Source organism: Phascolarctos cinereus, unplaced genomic scaffold (assembly GCF_003287225.1).
Source record: "Phascolarctos cinereus isolate Bilbo 61053 unplaced genomic scaffold, phaCin_HiC Scaffold_8;HRSCAF=390, whole genome shotgun sequence".
Taxonomy (NCBI): Eukaryota; Metazoa; Chordata; class Mammalia; order Diprotodontia; family Phascolarctidae; genus Phascolarctos; species Phascolarctos cinereus.
Genome location: NW_027556291.1, coordinates 7,387,384 through 7,404,023, shown reverse-complemented (window position 1 = coordinate 7,404,023; position 16,640 = coordinate 7,387,384). Strand labels below are relative to the sequence as shown.

The window sequence follows — 16,640 nt, the reverse complement described above, 5'->3', positions numbered from 1 at the left end:
CAAGTTATTGCTAGGTAATGTATGTGTCATTTGGATTCTTCTGTGATACTTGTTTTCCACATCTTACAATCATATCGTGGCATGGGGGAGAAGACTGAAAAATACTCAAGTTAAAGAGATTGGCTTTCATAGTAGTTTGAGATTAGAGAAGACATTGTGCAGCTTAGCCTAATCTTCCCCTCGCATTCTGTTGTGGGCCCAAGCTCATTATCCATTCTCAGCGTCTGTCAACAAGAACGTACTGATTCAGTGGCAAAATGGGCTGCCCTCCAGGTGCGTGCCATGATCAGAGCAACGTGGGGTTTGTATCTACGGTTTTCCCCCAGTAGCTTTCACGGAGGGCTTGGCATGATGAGTATGATGTCATCTGGGAATATTCCTCATCCACAAGCAATCCTTCAGTGTGGGTGCTCATAGGGCACACTGGGCATCTCCTGGTTTTCTCCCTGCTGTGATGGTGGCACAATGGATCAGGTAAGGGCAACTAGTGGAGAATCTTTTCTAACTTTAATATACGCATGGGAAACACCTGTTGGCAGAGATGCCGGATTATCTTTTGTGGAGTAAAATTTCTTTGGACAATCAGCAAACAATAGACCCAGTAGGAACTTAGAGGCTTCTTAATCACTTTTGTGACTCTGGAGAGGTGGATCAGCTGTAGAAAACTGTCAGCAAGAGACAGCCTGTCTCCTTCCCATGTTTCTCACAAGCAGATGCATCCTTTTCATGTATATGAAGGGGACTGATATCGAAGTAGCTGTGTGGGCTGATTGTTGCTGAGGGTTGGAGAGGGAGAAGGAAAATGACTCCTCACTTTGATATTCATTTGGAATCTTTCCCACTTGGAGCATATCTTGAAAACTGATCCCTGAACACCATCAAAGTGGGGTTGCTTTCAGAATGGAGTCCTTTTGTACGGGATGGGTCCTCTTTGTGTCCCTACCATTTATTTCCTTACCCAGTGTGGGGAAGGGGGGGTGGTCCTCTGGGGTGGCCGAGTCCATTGTGGTGGATTCACTCTTGTCATGAATGCAAACAGGGCACCAAGAAGCAGCAGCAGATCTTAGCCATTGCCTGTCTATTTGGTGTCCTGCTGGTCAGCTAAGTCTCACACTACGCCCTGAAGATCTACGTGAAAAGAGTTTGGAGAGTCTGGTCCAGGGGTGGGGAACCTGCGGCCTCGAGGCCACACGTGGCCCTCTAGGTCTTCAAGGGCGGCCCTTTGACAGAGTCCAAGTTTTACAGAACAAATCCCCTCAATAAAAGGGGATTCAATTTCACTGTGAAATTGTGTTGGCTTGTGACCATTACGAGTGTAAGGCGAGGTGACTGAGTGCTAAGTGCACCATGAATTTTCCTGTTGTTTGGAGGCATCTGGTGAAACCAGATCCTACATTTGCTTCTTCAGGGAAAACCTTTGAACAGTCTTATTTAAATGCAACCTCATTTTATCCTCTGGTTTCATTTTTAGTGAGTCTATTTGGATGTGGTGGGGTTCCTCCAGTCGAATATCAAATTGGGGGTCACGAGCAAAGATTCAGACTACCAAGAGTACAATGAAAGTTAGAGGCATCATCTAAGGACTGTGTGCTCCTCAGCACCCTTGGGCCCTTTGGTGCCATTCTTCCCGTGTCCCTGAGGAAGCGCCCAGTGGCCCATTCAGTGAGGATGAGCCTCTCTCCACATTTAGCTGGGCCAGGCAGACAGCAGCCACAATCTATCGTTAAGTTCATATTAGAAGCCTTTCCAACATGGTGGGAGCTGCCAAGGCCTTTGAAAACCCAGGTGCTCTCAAGCACTTAATTTATACTTCTCCACTGATACTTTTCAATGGCTTCTCCAGACATGTGACTTGAAGTGTCTTGAGAGAGAGTTTTCTTACCTGTACCTAGTGATACAGATGTAAATTCTGGCCCCCACATTTCCTAAAGGGGCCTTGTGCCCTTTGCTGAACATACAATAAAGAGATCTTTCACAGAAAAGGGGCCTGTAGAGGAGTCCTCTTGCAAAGCAAGCGTACGGAGGCAGCAGCAATAACTTCAAACCCCAACCCCACAGCCATCTTATAAAGCAGGAGCCTTTCCCCTCTCCAAGCTAAGATTCATTGTACTTATAAAACGGTCAGCAAGTCTTCCCTTTCTTTTGAGAATCTTTCCTTTGATCTAGTCATCCAGTAATTAATGGCAAGTGAAAAACTCAATGGGAAGAGTCCCATAACAAGGCTCTGGCTCCACAGAATCACTTGAGGCCTAATGACTGAATACTTGGGGGAAATAGAGAAAGCAGTGAAGTTGAGCCTGCTCATTACTGAGGGCACTGACAAGGCCATTTTAACTAGTTCTGATTTACTTAAACATACATTTATGAAATGCCCACTGTATCCAGAACGCCAGGACGCTTAGGAGTTGGCTGAAGAGAGGGGGACAGAAAAAGGGGAGGGAAGGGAAGAAGCTTAATAAATGTTAAAATTGTAGGGGAAATGGTGCTGGTAAGCCCTACTGGTTAGATCCAGGGAAGAAATACAAAGATGGTATGTGCATGTGTATTCATATTCCTAATGCAATCCAGAAGTTAAATTAGCTAAGTTTCAGAGCCTGGTGAGTCAGTATGGATAGTACATCCTAGGAATCCCCCAGTGGCCCCAGCAGGCAAACAAAGCCCTCACTTTCACCTGGCTCTACCATTCGGCATTCTGAAATAGGGCATTTCCAGATGGCCTCCACCTGAAGAGAGTGGGCCAAATCCAAGCTATCCAGTTACTAAGGACTTCAACGGAAGGGATGGGCACACTAATGTCACCCCTTTAGCAAAGAAGCTGAAACAATCAAAACTCACCAAAACAAATTCGTCAAAACTGATCTTGCCGTCTTTATCCTTGTCGCCCTCGATCGTGAGTTTTTGGAGAATTTCTCTCACTTTGTAGCCTGGTAATGGCATGTTTGCTTCCTTGAAAAGTTCATGCAGCTCGTAGTCACAAATGAATCCATTGCTGTTGAGATCTTCATGAAAAATTCAGAGAGGAAAAAAAGGGAAAAAAACAGACTTTAGAAATAGCAGCAAGCCGAGGGCATTTTCCTCATTTTGTGACCAGACCTCTGCCAGCTTTTCTTCCTGCTCCTAAGGTAAAGTCCGAGTCACTGCAGGGAAAAGTATGGCATCAGAGGGGGTTTTATTTTGTTTTAACTGGGTTTCACGAGCAATCTGGAGGGTTTTCTAAGTCTTACACAAACGGAAAAGCCACTAACATTCAGAAAGAAGCCTCGGCTGTATGCATAGTGGTAGCACAGAAGAGCTACTAGTACACTGTGCTAAGTGAGAGCCTGGACTAATGAATTTGGGAAATGAAAGAATCACAGGGTCACAGAGAAAGAACTGAAAGGGGGCATGAGAGATCAGAGAAGCAAAGATCCAGGCTTCGGCCATCAAGACCTATGAGTTCATTTTACAGACGACAAAACTATAGCCCCGAAAAGCAATGAGTTGCCCAAGGTCACACAGGTGGCCGAGAAGGGATCAGGACCCAGATTTCACTGGATCATGGGTCTAAAGCTGGAATGGCCTGTAGAGGTCATTGAGACCAACTCTGTCATGGAGGGGACCCCCAGAGGGCTCATAGACTATGCCTAAGATCATACAAGGAGTGGGTAGGTGGCAGAGCCAGGGTACAAACCCAGCAACCTCTCTCCCCTCCACTATTTCTTCTCTAACTAGTCCCTCTAGGAGCATGCACATACTTTTTAGAAGACAATTCACATAACTGGGTAGTTCCATAGTCTTTCCTCCAGTAGCCAGACAAGTTTCCTGATTAATCTGGAACAGACTTCCAAGCGCACCCAAACTTGAGCAAAGGGGACCTTTGCCTCAGTCAATAGTTATCGATCAGGCAAAGGAAGCTAACTGTAGGCCAAAGAGTACTAGATGCAATGGCCAAACATATCTAGGATCGGAGCTCCAAAAGGTCCCTGTGTACACTTCACTGGGCTCTTTCCACATGGAAATCAGTGTGATTCCATTGTTGGGAATATAGCCTAAAAGGGTTATCAAGAACAAAAGAAAGTCCCAGCCTTTCGAGACTGTCCTAGCCGAGTTCTATATAACTTAAAACCAAAAACAAAGCCAGAGGCAATCTCAAAGATCTACAATAGAATCCACAGAAGAATGAATGGTGGTACATTAAACTAATGGGCTACCATAAAGTGCCATTAGGCCCACCAAGTTGGGGAATAGAAAGAAGTTGGGGAAGAGCTTGCTGAAGCAACATAAAAGCAAGTAAAGCAGCTCCAGAAGAATATATGCGAGGAAAAAAAGGGGAAGCACAGGGGCAGCAGAGCCCAGTTCCACTTAGTGCCTCCCACTAGCAGCCTGAGGCCCTGAAATGCTGCTGCCCCAGTTTTAGGCCTATCACTTAAGATTCCTGAGATTTAAGAATGTCATGGCTAGAGCTTTTTGAATGGGAGACCAAGCACTCTGATCCCCAGGCCATCAGCTTCCCCCTGTCAATATGGGGACCTAACAGCCACATCTCGCCAGTCACTTGAAAGAAAGACAGTATTTTGATCCAATCTCCTGTCCGTCCCTCATGAATGAGGGACACTGATGTCTGAATAAACCTGTCTGGCCAAATTTTGGACTGAAAAAAGCAATACAGTTTGGAATTTCCAACGATGAAGTCCTGTGCTTGCTGGCGATTTCTAGCTGATGGCCTCTGGGTTAGAGAATGAGAGGTACCAGAACCCTTTCTGACGCGTGAGATGTCTCAGAGAAGAAGAATTTCCTGACTCCACTAAGACTCCTGGCACGGCCCCCTCCCTGACTCCAAACAGATGGACGAGTCTGCCCACTAAAACTCCAATTGCAAAAACTCTGTCTCCTTTTAGCCACTTTTGATGAAAACCTGTCAAGGGTACTTAGTGTTCTCTGCCTTCTTAAAGAGTATAAAAAACATCACTTAAATAATTTCTTGACTCTGAATTGGGCCTATACCACAGTCAATGCTCAAAGACTATTTGTTAGAACGTTCAAGACAGCACAACAGCTCAGTTGGTGTGGGCCCTCCTAAGCTGAGCCCTTTTAGTGCTACTGTTCAGATGCTTGACTTTAATAAGGCCATTGTGAGGATCGTAGAAGCCGTGCAACATCAAGACATTTACATGCAATGGGATAGAGTGGAAAGAGCTGGCCTTGAAACCAGGAAGACCTGGGTTCAAATCCTGGCTATGTGACCCTGGGCAAGGGACTGAACCACCCAGTGCCATTACCTTCTCTTAACTATTACGGTGGTATGTGATAACCAGAGCCTCCAAATCGGGATCCCCGGCTTGGCAGGAAGCTCGAATGTAAATGGTGTAGTGGTAGGGAGATGTCCGTGATAATTATTAAGTATTAACAAAAATGCTTTCCTACCCTGATCTCCCTCCCCCATCACAAGTTGCTGCTTCTAACATCTGTGATCTGGGAAACTAGCTAGACAAGTTTGTGAGAAATGCAAGAGCAAATAAGCCTTGAGGAAGGAACTAAGTACCAGGGCGAGCATTAGGGCTCTCTTTGAGCCGCCCCGCTCCCCCTAGAAGTACAAGCATCTCCATAGGCATGAGGGGAAGAGGGGCCCCAAGGTCCTCAGCTGACTTTATTTCTTCTTTTAACTCATTTCCTGAGACAGCCCAAAGCCCGGGTGATACTGTGGGCCTGGTCAGCTCTTTCCCACCCCCACCCCCCAAAGCCTGATCCTCTTCTTAACCTCCCTCTTTCGGTCAAGGCCCTCCCCCAACTCCCGCCCCTGCCCCAGTGTAACCTGGGTTCTTACCCTGTGTCCAAACACCTTCCAAGTCTTGTTATTTCTGCCCGCCCAATCGCTGACAGGTAAACATTTAGAGAGCCCTGGGAACCTTCAACATCAATCCTTCCAGGTAGAAGCAACTAGGATTTCCATTTAACAGATGAGGAAACTTAAAGCTGAGAGAGGTTAAGTGATTTGCAGGGTTCACACATCTAAATAAGAGTCGGAGATGGGATTTGATTTTGGGTCTTCCTAACTCCAAGTCCTAGCAGCCAGGTGTCACAGTGGATAAAGAGTCAGGAAGACTCGCCTTCCTGAGTTTAAATCTGGCCTCAGACACTTCCTAGCTGTGTGGCCCTGAGCAAGTCACTTCCCCCTGTTTGCCTCAGTTTCCCCATCTGTAAAACTGAGCAGGAGAAAGAAATGGCAAACCACTCCAGTATCTTTGCCAAGAAAACCCCACTGGGGTCAGGAAGAACAGGACATGACTGAAATAAATGACTCCAAGTTCAGCACTCTGTCCACTGAGTCAGCTCTCTCTCCCATTTGTCTCTTTCTCTGCACTCACACAGGCACCATCCCAATGACGCCCTCTTGCTTGGACTACAATGTACTTCTAATGGTGTCTCTGCCTTCAGGCTCTCTCCTCTTCAGTCCATCTTCCATTTAGCGACAAGCCCACCTCAACCCCAAGAAGCTCCTATGGCTCCCTATTACTTCTAGAATCAAACCCAGCTTAGGTGGGAATTTAAGGTCCTTGTTGCTTGGGTTCCAGCCTGCCTTTCCCCCCATAACTCCCCACTTGCTTGTGTCTAACCCTTTCCACTGGCCGTCTGCCAGAGCAGGCCTGCTGTCTCTCTTCAGCCTCTGGGAATCCCTGGTTTGCTTCAAGGCCCAGCCTACAGAAGACCTTGCATGGTCCCTGGGTTCTAGTGTTTCAAATTCCCCAATCTGAGAACCATGACCTCCTCTGGATTTTTTAGCTGTTTAGCAGTGCACCTGTGGTTTCTCTCCACAGACTGGGCAGTTTTCCTTTGTGTTTGCATCCCCAGGACCTCACCCACTGGCTGCCACACACTAGGCATTTACTAACTGCTCACTGAGCAGCTGGGCTGTTTGGTCTGGTTCCCCTATTTGTTCACTGGTAAGCCAGAAATATCCGATAAGACTAACCTGAGGGCTGTGTGTGAACGAACCTGGGGGCTAAATGATAATGGCTCTTACACCAACCTGGGCAGCTGAGGATGTTGGGAAATAAAGCAGGTGCCCTGGGAACCTTCAACAACCAGCCTCAAGGGCTCTGGCCAGGGAGGAGTGTTTGTCTAGTGTACCTTTGAATGTACTCTCTAGGCCATTGGGGAATGTTTATTGACTGTACCTTCTGCCAGCCACACTATTACTGCTCCACTGGGTGTAAGGCAAAGGGTCCTGCCACCTGAGAAGGGAGAGCTGTGTCCATGGCACCAGGCACTGCGCATGTGACCGGCAGCCGCTACCAGAGACAAGGAAGGCTGAGAGAACCCATCTGCCCTCAGTGGAGGAGAATGGCTTAACCAGGGCAGCGGGCCCTGAGCAGGGACAGCCTCCAGCAGAGCAGCCACAAGCTGAGACAACCAAGTACCTTGGGAAAGGGGATGGGAAGGCAGGGGGCACAAACCTCCAAGCTGAGGCCACTTAGCACAGGAAGCCCACAACCACCCCAAGACCGACAAAGGTGAGTTTAGCATCCTACTGCCATGAAGAAGGGAGGTGGAGGGGAAGCTTCTTCCAGTAAGTTGTGGACCTTTAGAAGCTGACAGCCTTTGTGGGCTACCAAGAGCCTGCATAGGAAGGAGGGGCTCCACCTGGCCCTCTTAGAAGAACACTTTGAGAGAGCAAAGGTCACAGGGGAATGTGGGACCTGGACTAGTCAAAGCCCTACTGATCCATTCCAACATTTAGTAAAAACAAAATGGAAAATACTCCCTGCCTTGAATAAGCTTACATTCTACTGAGGCATGTTTGTATTAGGACCCTGGGAGATGCCTTTACCTTCTTTGGGCAGGCATCAGTTTCCAGAACCAGACAAACTAGTCCAAGTTGGGGAAAATGGGGGAGAACAAAGCTCCCATGCTGATCAGCATCGGGAATGGAGCCGTGATAAGCCACTGCACTTCCAGCCTGAGGGGGAAGTGGGGGAGGGGACATCTCAAAGAACTTAATAAGACTGTCCCTCTAGGCCTTCTCAGATCTGACAATCTATGACTTTATGATGGAGGGTTCTCAAAAGCTGTATCCAAAATAAAGACAACACAGAAATCAACAGCCAACCAGGAGGCTCAGTGCGTTCAAGAACCTTTCAGAAACACGGTCATTTAGAGAGAGCTCAGGATCTCGGGCCTCAAGCTGAAAGGGACCTTGGAAGTTATCTAGCCCACACCCCTTATTTTAGAGATGAGCCCAAAGCAGAGGCCCAGAGATTAGGTGATTCATCAAGGTCCCCCAGCACCAGGCTTCCAAGTGGGGTCTCCCCACTCCATGGCCAGAATTTCAGCAGTCTGGATTCCTACTCCACCACAGGGCCACTGGGCAGCTCCTTCATTTTTCAGAGGTGCAGAGGAGGAAGATCACTTACCCACCGTCCTGTCCATTCTCAGTGACCACAAGCCTATAAAACATCCTCATGACCTCCTGCCAGGCTCTGGCCCCAGGGCCTCTGGCTCCAAATTCAGTGCCTGTTCCCCAGATTAGGATCCCAGGAAGCAAATGTAACTAATATAGGCTAGATGGGAAACTGTCACGTGACTAATGCTGAATGTCAGGTAGAGAGGGAGAGAGAGAAAATGAGGTTCTTCTCTAGCACTGATGGGGGGGGGCAGGCAGATAAAGGAAGAGCATTACTGAATCTCTCCTATTAAATAACAAAATTTGGCACTGGGATCAGAAGAGAAATGATGACCTCAAGGCAGAGAGGTCCATTTTTGGACATGGCAATTGTGAAATCTGCATGTGTATGATGGTTTTTTTTGTGCACTGCAGTTCACTTGGGGATCAGTGGGACGGACAGATTATAAATGCATGCCTTGCAGCACCCAGCCCTAGCTAGTTGACACAGTAATGGGGAATTTGGATCAGAAGAATATGCCATTGGGATGAGATGTGAAGTTCAGGTTTTGGGAGAGGTCAGATGACGGCTTTCTGGAACCTACAGCTTTAGAAGGCTCATGAAGAAAAACAGACTTACTTAACGGGACAGGAAGGACTAGGGAACGTCTGTGGCCAAGAGCAATTAAGTACTAAGCTAAAGTACAGTGCAAAGCAAGGGACTTGGAGGCAGAAGAACTGGGTTCAACCTCCAACTATGTATGGCACTGACTAGCTGGGTGACCTTGGAAAAGGTGTTTGCCCTCTCTGACTCAGTTTCCTCCTTGGTAAAATGGAGATAATACATGCACTACCTCTTGGCATGTTTCTTTGGAAAGAGTGCTCATTCTCCTATCGAAGGACTTTAAGCCAAGTCCCAACCTGTGCCCCTTACTACCTCTGGGACTCTGGACAAGTCTCTCCTCTCTGAGCCTCAATTTCCCCATCTGCAAATGGAGGCAGTTGGCCTAGATGATCTTCAGGAAAAGCAGGAGAGAAATGTGACCCAGTGGTTTGGGGGGGGGGGGCTGGCAGAGGGAACTCCTAATGGTAGAGTGGGTTACTAAAGGGGGGGGGGGCACCCAGCCAAGCACACTGCTCATTTCTCTGCAGTTCTGAGAGTGCCACCTCATCAAAGGGCCAAAGTAACACCAAGAACACGCGCGCGCGCACACACGAAAGGAGAAACATTTCTGTAGCGACCGCTATGTGCCAGGCACTGTGCTAACCACTTTTTACAAGTATGATCTCATTGGATTCCCACAAACCAATATGGTCCCACCCCCTGGGAATGACTGCATTATTTGGTCAAGCAAATGCTCTTCAAGGTCCTAGCTGGAATTGGCTACCAGCCACAGGGTCTCAGAAAGCTCTACTTCCTGGAGAAAGAGAGAGCTTGTGTTTGCCGCCGCCCCGCCCCCCCCCAAGAGATTTATCAGTTTTACTATGTAAAGATTAACCTAGAGGTTAGATCCCTTCATCAGGTCACCTTGGCTTCTAGAAAGGGACTGGTCTCCCCAAACCTTAGCTGACAATGTACTTTCCCACACTGGAAAGGAAGACCGCCTGATTCCCATGTCTTTCCTGGGCAGAACAGAACACCCCTATCTGCCCATGCAAACCATTTGTTCCATTCTGGACTTCAGTGATGCTTGGCCATTTCTAAGGTGCTGCTACTGGTGGCTGTTCATGCCTGTCACACCCATCTAGGCCTGAAAGCCTCTAGCTTCTAACTGGCCTTCTGAAGCAGCAATCATGCCTTCCCTGGAGCTCCCAATCATCTATTTTGGGAGGAAATGGTTTCTATTTCAAAGAAGAGGCAGAAGGAGGCTGCAAAATGGCTAACAATTAACTTAAAAAAAAAACACAGCTGGCAAAGTAGTGGAAAGAAGGGTCTGCCACTATTTTTTTAAACTTTGATGCTACTCTACTTCCTTTCCAGAAACACCTCCCAGCATTCCCCTTCACCCCAGACTGTGGCAGAGGCCCAGTCTATGTTGAAAAGACAAGGAAAGAGCCCTAGCAGCTTCCACCTGATCACCAAAGCTAGCGTTAAGGAAGCAAGCCCATGTCCAGGTTCTGATAGATCCGATGTTACTAAGGGACCAAACAAATAGGCCCTGAACACTTGGAATGTGCAAGGGAGGCATCATGGTGTGGAGGGGAAAGTGGTAGACCTAAGTCAAGGTTGTAGGCTCTAATCCAGACTTGGTCACCTACTATGTGTGTGATTTTGGACAAATCCCTTGAGCTCTTTGGCCTCAGTTTCCCCCTCTGCAAAATGAGAGGAACTGGACTAGCTTACAGCTCTGACTCTATGGTTCCACATGTCTTCCTTCCTTAAGGTCTTTTCCTACCCTATGATCCCATAAGCCTCTGAAATGGAAAAGGGTGAGAAACATTTCACTGATTGGCAAAGAAGCATGAAATCATGGTGGCAAGGTTCCTTTTCTCTCTTTGGTACCTTTCTTGTGCTCTGACCACCTCTGCTCAATGCTCCTGTTGACACTCTACAAAGAAGGGGACCTCTGGCAATGTAAGGCTTGTCATTTGGACCACCGTAGTGTCGAAATGGCAAGGTAAGTATCTAACTACCCGAGAGGCAGCCTAACAGGGGCAAAGGAACAAGATCTGGAGTCAGCAAGCCTGGGTTCAAATTCTGACTGCCACTGACTAGCACTTCCCCTTTGTCCTCAGATTTTTCCTCTTTAAAATGAAGGCCAGAAATAGATGGTCCCTGGAGTCCCTGTTGTTCTAAAGCTAGGATCTGCCTTATGGGGATGGAGCCCATGGGAGAGCAGGGAGACAAAGACAGGCCTTGTCTGGGGACCAGAACACAGCCCCTAGGAAAAGAGGAGAGCTTCCTGGCACTAAGGTCACCATCTTTAGACAGTCGAGTTTGCATGAGAAAAAAAAAAAACCTTCTTATTTTTTCTCAATCCTCCCAAAAGTAAAGGAGGCACCATCACTCCTTCCCAATTCAGGGTGAAGAAGAGAGAGACGTCCAGCACTCCCGTGACTGAGTCCTCGTAGCCGTGGCTCTCACTTCTGCATTTATGCAGAGGCTGAGCTTTTCTCAACCAAGTCTTCCTTTTTTCTGCCTTTCCTTTTCCCTCCTAGAAACAGCTGCATTTTTACATCTGCTTTTTGTTTCCAAGTAAATCTCATTATGCCTTTTATTCCAAGTTAATTGTTTAAATGCCAGTTGACTCCCTAACACCCCACAAGCAACTTTCAAATAAATAAGCCGATTCTCCAGCCATGTCCTTGCCCACCATTTGGAGCCTTAAAAGGAAATGGTGTGTTTTTTTCCCTCCCTCCCCTTGCATCCTGTAATTGAAGCTATTTTAAGTACTTGTCTGGAGAAAGCAGGGACAGAACTCCAGCTTAGATTCTAGCGGCTGTCTGCCACTGCTCAGGGCCAGGGGGCGCAGGCGGGCCAGGGAAGCCCTGGAAAAAATGGGGGATAAGAGAAGGGCCCAAGTCTGCCCTAGACACATCTAATGGCAAGAACAGGAATCGGTGAGGTTAGGGGAAGAACAATGAAATGCAGCAAACCCTCCGGCCCTGTTCGCTTCTACCAGCATTTCTTGCTCTCATTTCTTATGGACTAAGCTTGGAAATGTATGTGGGGGAGGTGCCAAGCTGACTAAACAGCCCCCAGAGCTCCTGGATTTCCCAGGAGGAGCACAGGGGTCACTGCTTTAAGAGATGTTGCCAAATGATGACTGCAGCAGAACAGTGTGCCCTCCATCTCCCCAGTCAGCAAAATGAGCCCAGCCTTCCTTGAGCACAAGGCTTCGGGAAAGGCAGTGGCTAAATACCTCCAGATGCTTAGCTGGACCTGAGTTTTTGGCTTTTCACAGTCCTTGCCTCTGGTTGAGGGAGCCCACTCCACCAAACAGAAGGGGCAGCTTAATAACTCCCAGCTGAGGACAGACGAGGGCCTCCTGGCCTGCTTCAGGAAGACGGAGTCCTGTGGTGGAGTCCCCCCAAACACTGGGGCCAGATGCAGCTAAAGATCAGGCCAGAGCAGAAGGCTAAATGCCAGAGGACAAGCAGGCAGGTCATATGTTCAGAGGGGCTCAGTTTGAGGGCCCCTCCCTTCTTTCCCCAAACCCAGACACAAAAGCCTAGGAGTGAACGGGAGGGGTAAAGGCATGAGACAAAACCACCTCCTAGTGCCCTCACCACCCATCACCTCCCCAAAGGACTCTGCCACCTGACTAAGGAAGCCTGGGTTAATGAAAAGAGTCCTGGGTTAATGAAATAGCCCCAGGGTGTACAGAGATCTGCCCACAATGGGAAGGGAGGGAACTTTAGATGGTGTCCGGTAAACACGCCCCCCCCCCATTTTTATGAGTTCCAAATTCTATCCCGCAGTCACTGCGGTGGGGCCTTGCTGCTCTGCCCAGAATGCTCACTTGCCTAGAGGGCTGCTGGTCTGCATGAGGGCAGAGCCTTGCTGGTGGATTGCCCCAGGCTAGGAGCCTTGCTGCAGGGCCCCCTGCTGTGAGGCTGCTGTTGCTCTTGGACCTAGCTCCCTCCCATCTGAGTGAGACAGACCTTTCTTTTCCTGCCATGCTGCTAAGCTGCTTCCCTGCTCCTAGGTCAATTCTGAGGTGGTTTTCTAGTTGTTTTGAGGGGACTCTGGGAAAGCTTCAGGAGGTTTCTTCCTCTCTCCACCATCTTGGCAACAAAAGTCTCCTCTCCATTTTTCAGAGGAAGAAACTGAGGCACAGGGTAGTAAAATGACTATAGAGGTAGTAAGGGGTTCAGACCCAGCCCCTGCTCTTCCCACTGGTTCCTAAGCAAATTTAATTGACCATATGGATGGTCAATGTCAGGTTCTTGATAAAAACATTTAATTTTTTTAAAAAGGACACTCATATTAAGTTGATTAACCAATCGAACATGGCCTATTACTAGGCCATAAAAGCATTTTTTAATCTCACATTGAGATTTTTCTTCAGTGCCACACCTGTCCTAGTGGAGAAATAGAGGAACAAAAAGTATCATTTTTTTTTCATAAAGGAAAGGGAGAACAGCCGTTTCCATGTCCCATCCTATCCTTCCCCCATGGAGAATTAAAAAAAAAAAATGAGCACCCTGGTCAGGAAAAGAAATTTGGGTTTTGAACTCTGAGGGTCTCCCATCCCATCTCTGACACCAGCCTAACTGCTTTGGGGCCACCGGGAGGCAGTGAGTACGCTGTAAGGATGGGCCCAAATCCCTCAAGTTGTGCCAAAGGCTGCCCGCCTTTTGCAGCGTGCTCCACAAGGCCACAATTCCCTGACAATCTAAAGACACTGCTGGTCAACTTTATCAAAGGCCCAGCTGACAGATCTCACCTAGACTATCCCAGGCCAAGTTCTAAGACCATTTAACTCCCTTGCAGTTAAGTCAAGTAAGGGTCCCCTGGGCTAGCCTTGCACTAACTAGAGTGTCAACGCAAAACAAGAGGAGACCAGGCCTCTGCTTTTGAAGAGATGACCTGAGGAGTTAAGCCACTGAGCGAGTTGGAAATTGATCATGAAGTCCCAATAAGAGAAATCCAGAAGAAAGCGCAGTGTGAGCCATAACTTAGAGCTGCCCAGGATGTCAAGGAACTATTTGGTCCAACTCCCTCATCCCCGACTGACAGACAGCAAGGGCCTTAGGAGTCCAAAGCCCTCCCATTTTACAGGGCCCCAAGAGGTGGGGAGCCAGGGCCATTCAGTCAACAAGTGCTTTGGAACTGCTCACTCTGTACCTTAAAGGAGCGCCCAGTCTAACAGGGTTGGGCATGCAGATTCCCCTGACTCTGACTCACCATCTGTTTTATTTACAAAATCTCACCCAAGATGGCACTTCACGAGTTCTCAATCAACCTTAGAGTCCCAAAGGTTTTCCTTAAGCCTCATTGCCTGGCATCTGTCTCTAAAGGCTGAAGACGACAGGGAAGGCCCACGATGAGCTCTTTTACTGGAAAAATGAATATTTCCTACATTTCATCTACCCAGAGTCACTTAACCTTAGAGGCTGGGATAACAATAGCCCTCACCTCCCAGGGTTGTTAGGAGACTCAAATTAGATAGTATACACAAAACATTTGGCAGACCCGAAGGGACCATTCTTACCCTTCCGGCCTCAGTCTACTTCCTGTGATACAATGAAAAGGCTCCCTCAATTCCAGATAGAGCAGCCTCTGAGGAGGCTGGGAGAGGAAGAAGTGAGTAGTCACAGCAACCTGGAAACCATCCTAATGGTTAAGAGAGTGAGGGAAGGATGAAAGACACGCTTGCTACTCAGCATTTCTCTGCTCTCTTTCCATAGCAATTCAAGATGAGGAGAGCCTCCTCAGAGGGGAAGCCTTTGGCCCAATGGAGTTTCAGAACTTCTTAGAAGGGTGCCTGATTTTGGCCACAAAAGCCTCAGATTCCGAAGAAAGAGGAAAGAGCTGGAAGGGTCAGTGGCCACTCCAGTGGCAGCCTGCTGCTCTTTCTTTGCAAGGGATGCCGCTAGTACTAAAGGTGGGAAGCAGAGAGACCAATGCGTTCGTGTTTACCCTAATACCTCGAGGCCATAGGGAGTCACTGAAGGCTTTGGAGATTTTTTGTTAAATACCAGAATTGATATGATGCTTTACAATGTTATCTCATTTAAAATCCACAGACAAGTACAAGCTTGCTATACACAATGCTTCAAGGCTGGGGCACCACAGCACACAGAGCTCGGACCTGCAGTCAGGAAGACCTGAATTCACTTCCAGCTGCAGACAGTTACTCGGTGTGTGATCCTGGGCAAATAATTGAACCTGTTTGCCTCAGTTTCCTCATTTGTAAAATGGTGATCATAATGGCACCTACCTTGCAGATTGTTGTGAGACTCAAATGAGATAAGTATAAAGGTTTAGCACAGTTCCTGGTACCTAGTAGGTGCTTTATGTCCCTAGGCGGTAGATGCTACTACTGTGCTGTCTCCATTGTGCCTAGATAAGCGAAAAGGGTCAGATCTGTGCCTTAGCAGGATTAAATTGGCAGCTGCGTGAAAGACAAATTGGAAAGAGGAGAAAATGGAGGCAGGGAGGCCACTTGGAAGTCTACTGCAATAGCCTAAGAGAGGTGGTCAGGGTCTGAACTAGGGTGAACTAGGGTTCTGGAAGTGGAGAGAAGGGGAATACAGAGAGAAACAAGGCTCCGAGAGACAGTGGAGATGGGGAGTGAGGGGCAAGAAGGAAGGGGCAATGCCCCCAGACTTGCTTATACAAAATCCTTTGTGGTTAAGTAGCTTTAAGGAGCCCTGCTGGCCCAGCTGGGTCAATACTAAACCATATTCCCCAGAATAACTCACCAACTTTTGCAAAGGCCTCCCTCAGTTCTTCAAGCTCATCTTTGGAAATCTGTTGTGTGGAAGTAGCCATCTCATCAACCGAGGAAGAATCTGCAGAGAAATCACAAAGTTCCACAATCAGTCATTTGTTGGCTTAATTTGCCTTGGGCTTTGCTTCTTTTTATCACTGGCAAAAATAGCACCTCAGATTCCTGTAACATGGAGGTCTGGACAGCAGCTCTGTCACCACAAGCCTGTGATGTCAGTTTTATAAGGATTATTATCCCAAAAGTCAAGTGACTACGCCATAATCCCAAAGCTGGATTGGCCCCTGAGCCTCCCTCTCACACCACATTTCAGCCCTGCTCAATTGCAACCTGTTCTAGGAGGCCTTCACTGAGGCTGTCATGTCCCTATCAGGCCCCAGTAACATTTGGTGAGAGACAGTGTGGCATCATGCAAAGAGGGGCAAACCGCAAGAAAAAGCTGGCTTTCTTCCACCCTAGTGCCAGCCCTGACTGAGCTGTGTGATGGCTTTAAATCTCCTCACCTATAAAATGGGGAAAATACTTGCACTATCTATCTCAGATGGAGGAAAGCACTTTCTAACCCTAAAAGTGCTATTTAATAAGCATCTGCTCTGAGCAAGGCATTGTGCCAGGGGCTGGAATACAGATGGGAGTTATACCATTCAGCCTCCTGATGTATCCGTATATATGCCAAAGGGGGAACGGGACAGCTAGATGGCACAGTGGATAGAGTGCCAGGCCCAGAGTCAGGAAGACTCATTTTCCCCAGTTACAATCTGGCCTCAGACACTTCCTAGCTGGGTGACCCTGAGCAAGTCACCTACCCCTGTGTGCCTCAATTTCCTTGGCTGTAAAATAAGCTGGAGAAGAAAATGGCAAACCACTCCAGTATCTTTGCCAAG

General features: G+C 47.9%; 1 protein-coding gene across 3 annotated transcripts in view; it reads right to left on the bottom strand.

The window, feature by feature from the left end:
- PLS3 (plastin 3) overlaps nucleotides 1-16,640 on the bottom strand; it is a 95,667-nt gene that overhangs the window by 22,343 nt on the left and 56,684 nt on the right. For all 3 annotated transcript variants that reach the window (XM_020963403.2, XM_078147982.1, XM_020963401.2), the window contains 2 exons: nucleotides 15,731-15,820; nucleotides 2,836-2,999 (listed from right to left, as the gene is read on the bottom strand). In XM_020963403.2, coding sequence (XP_020819062.1) covers nucleotides 2,836-2,999; nucleotides 15,731-15,800 — 234 coding nt within the window. In that variant the 5' untranslated portion in view covers nucleotides 15,801-15,820. The remainder of the gene's footprint in view (nucleotides 1-2,835; nucleotides 3,000-15,730; nucleotides 15,821-16,640) is intronic.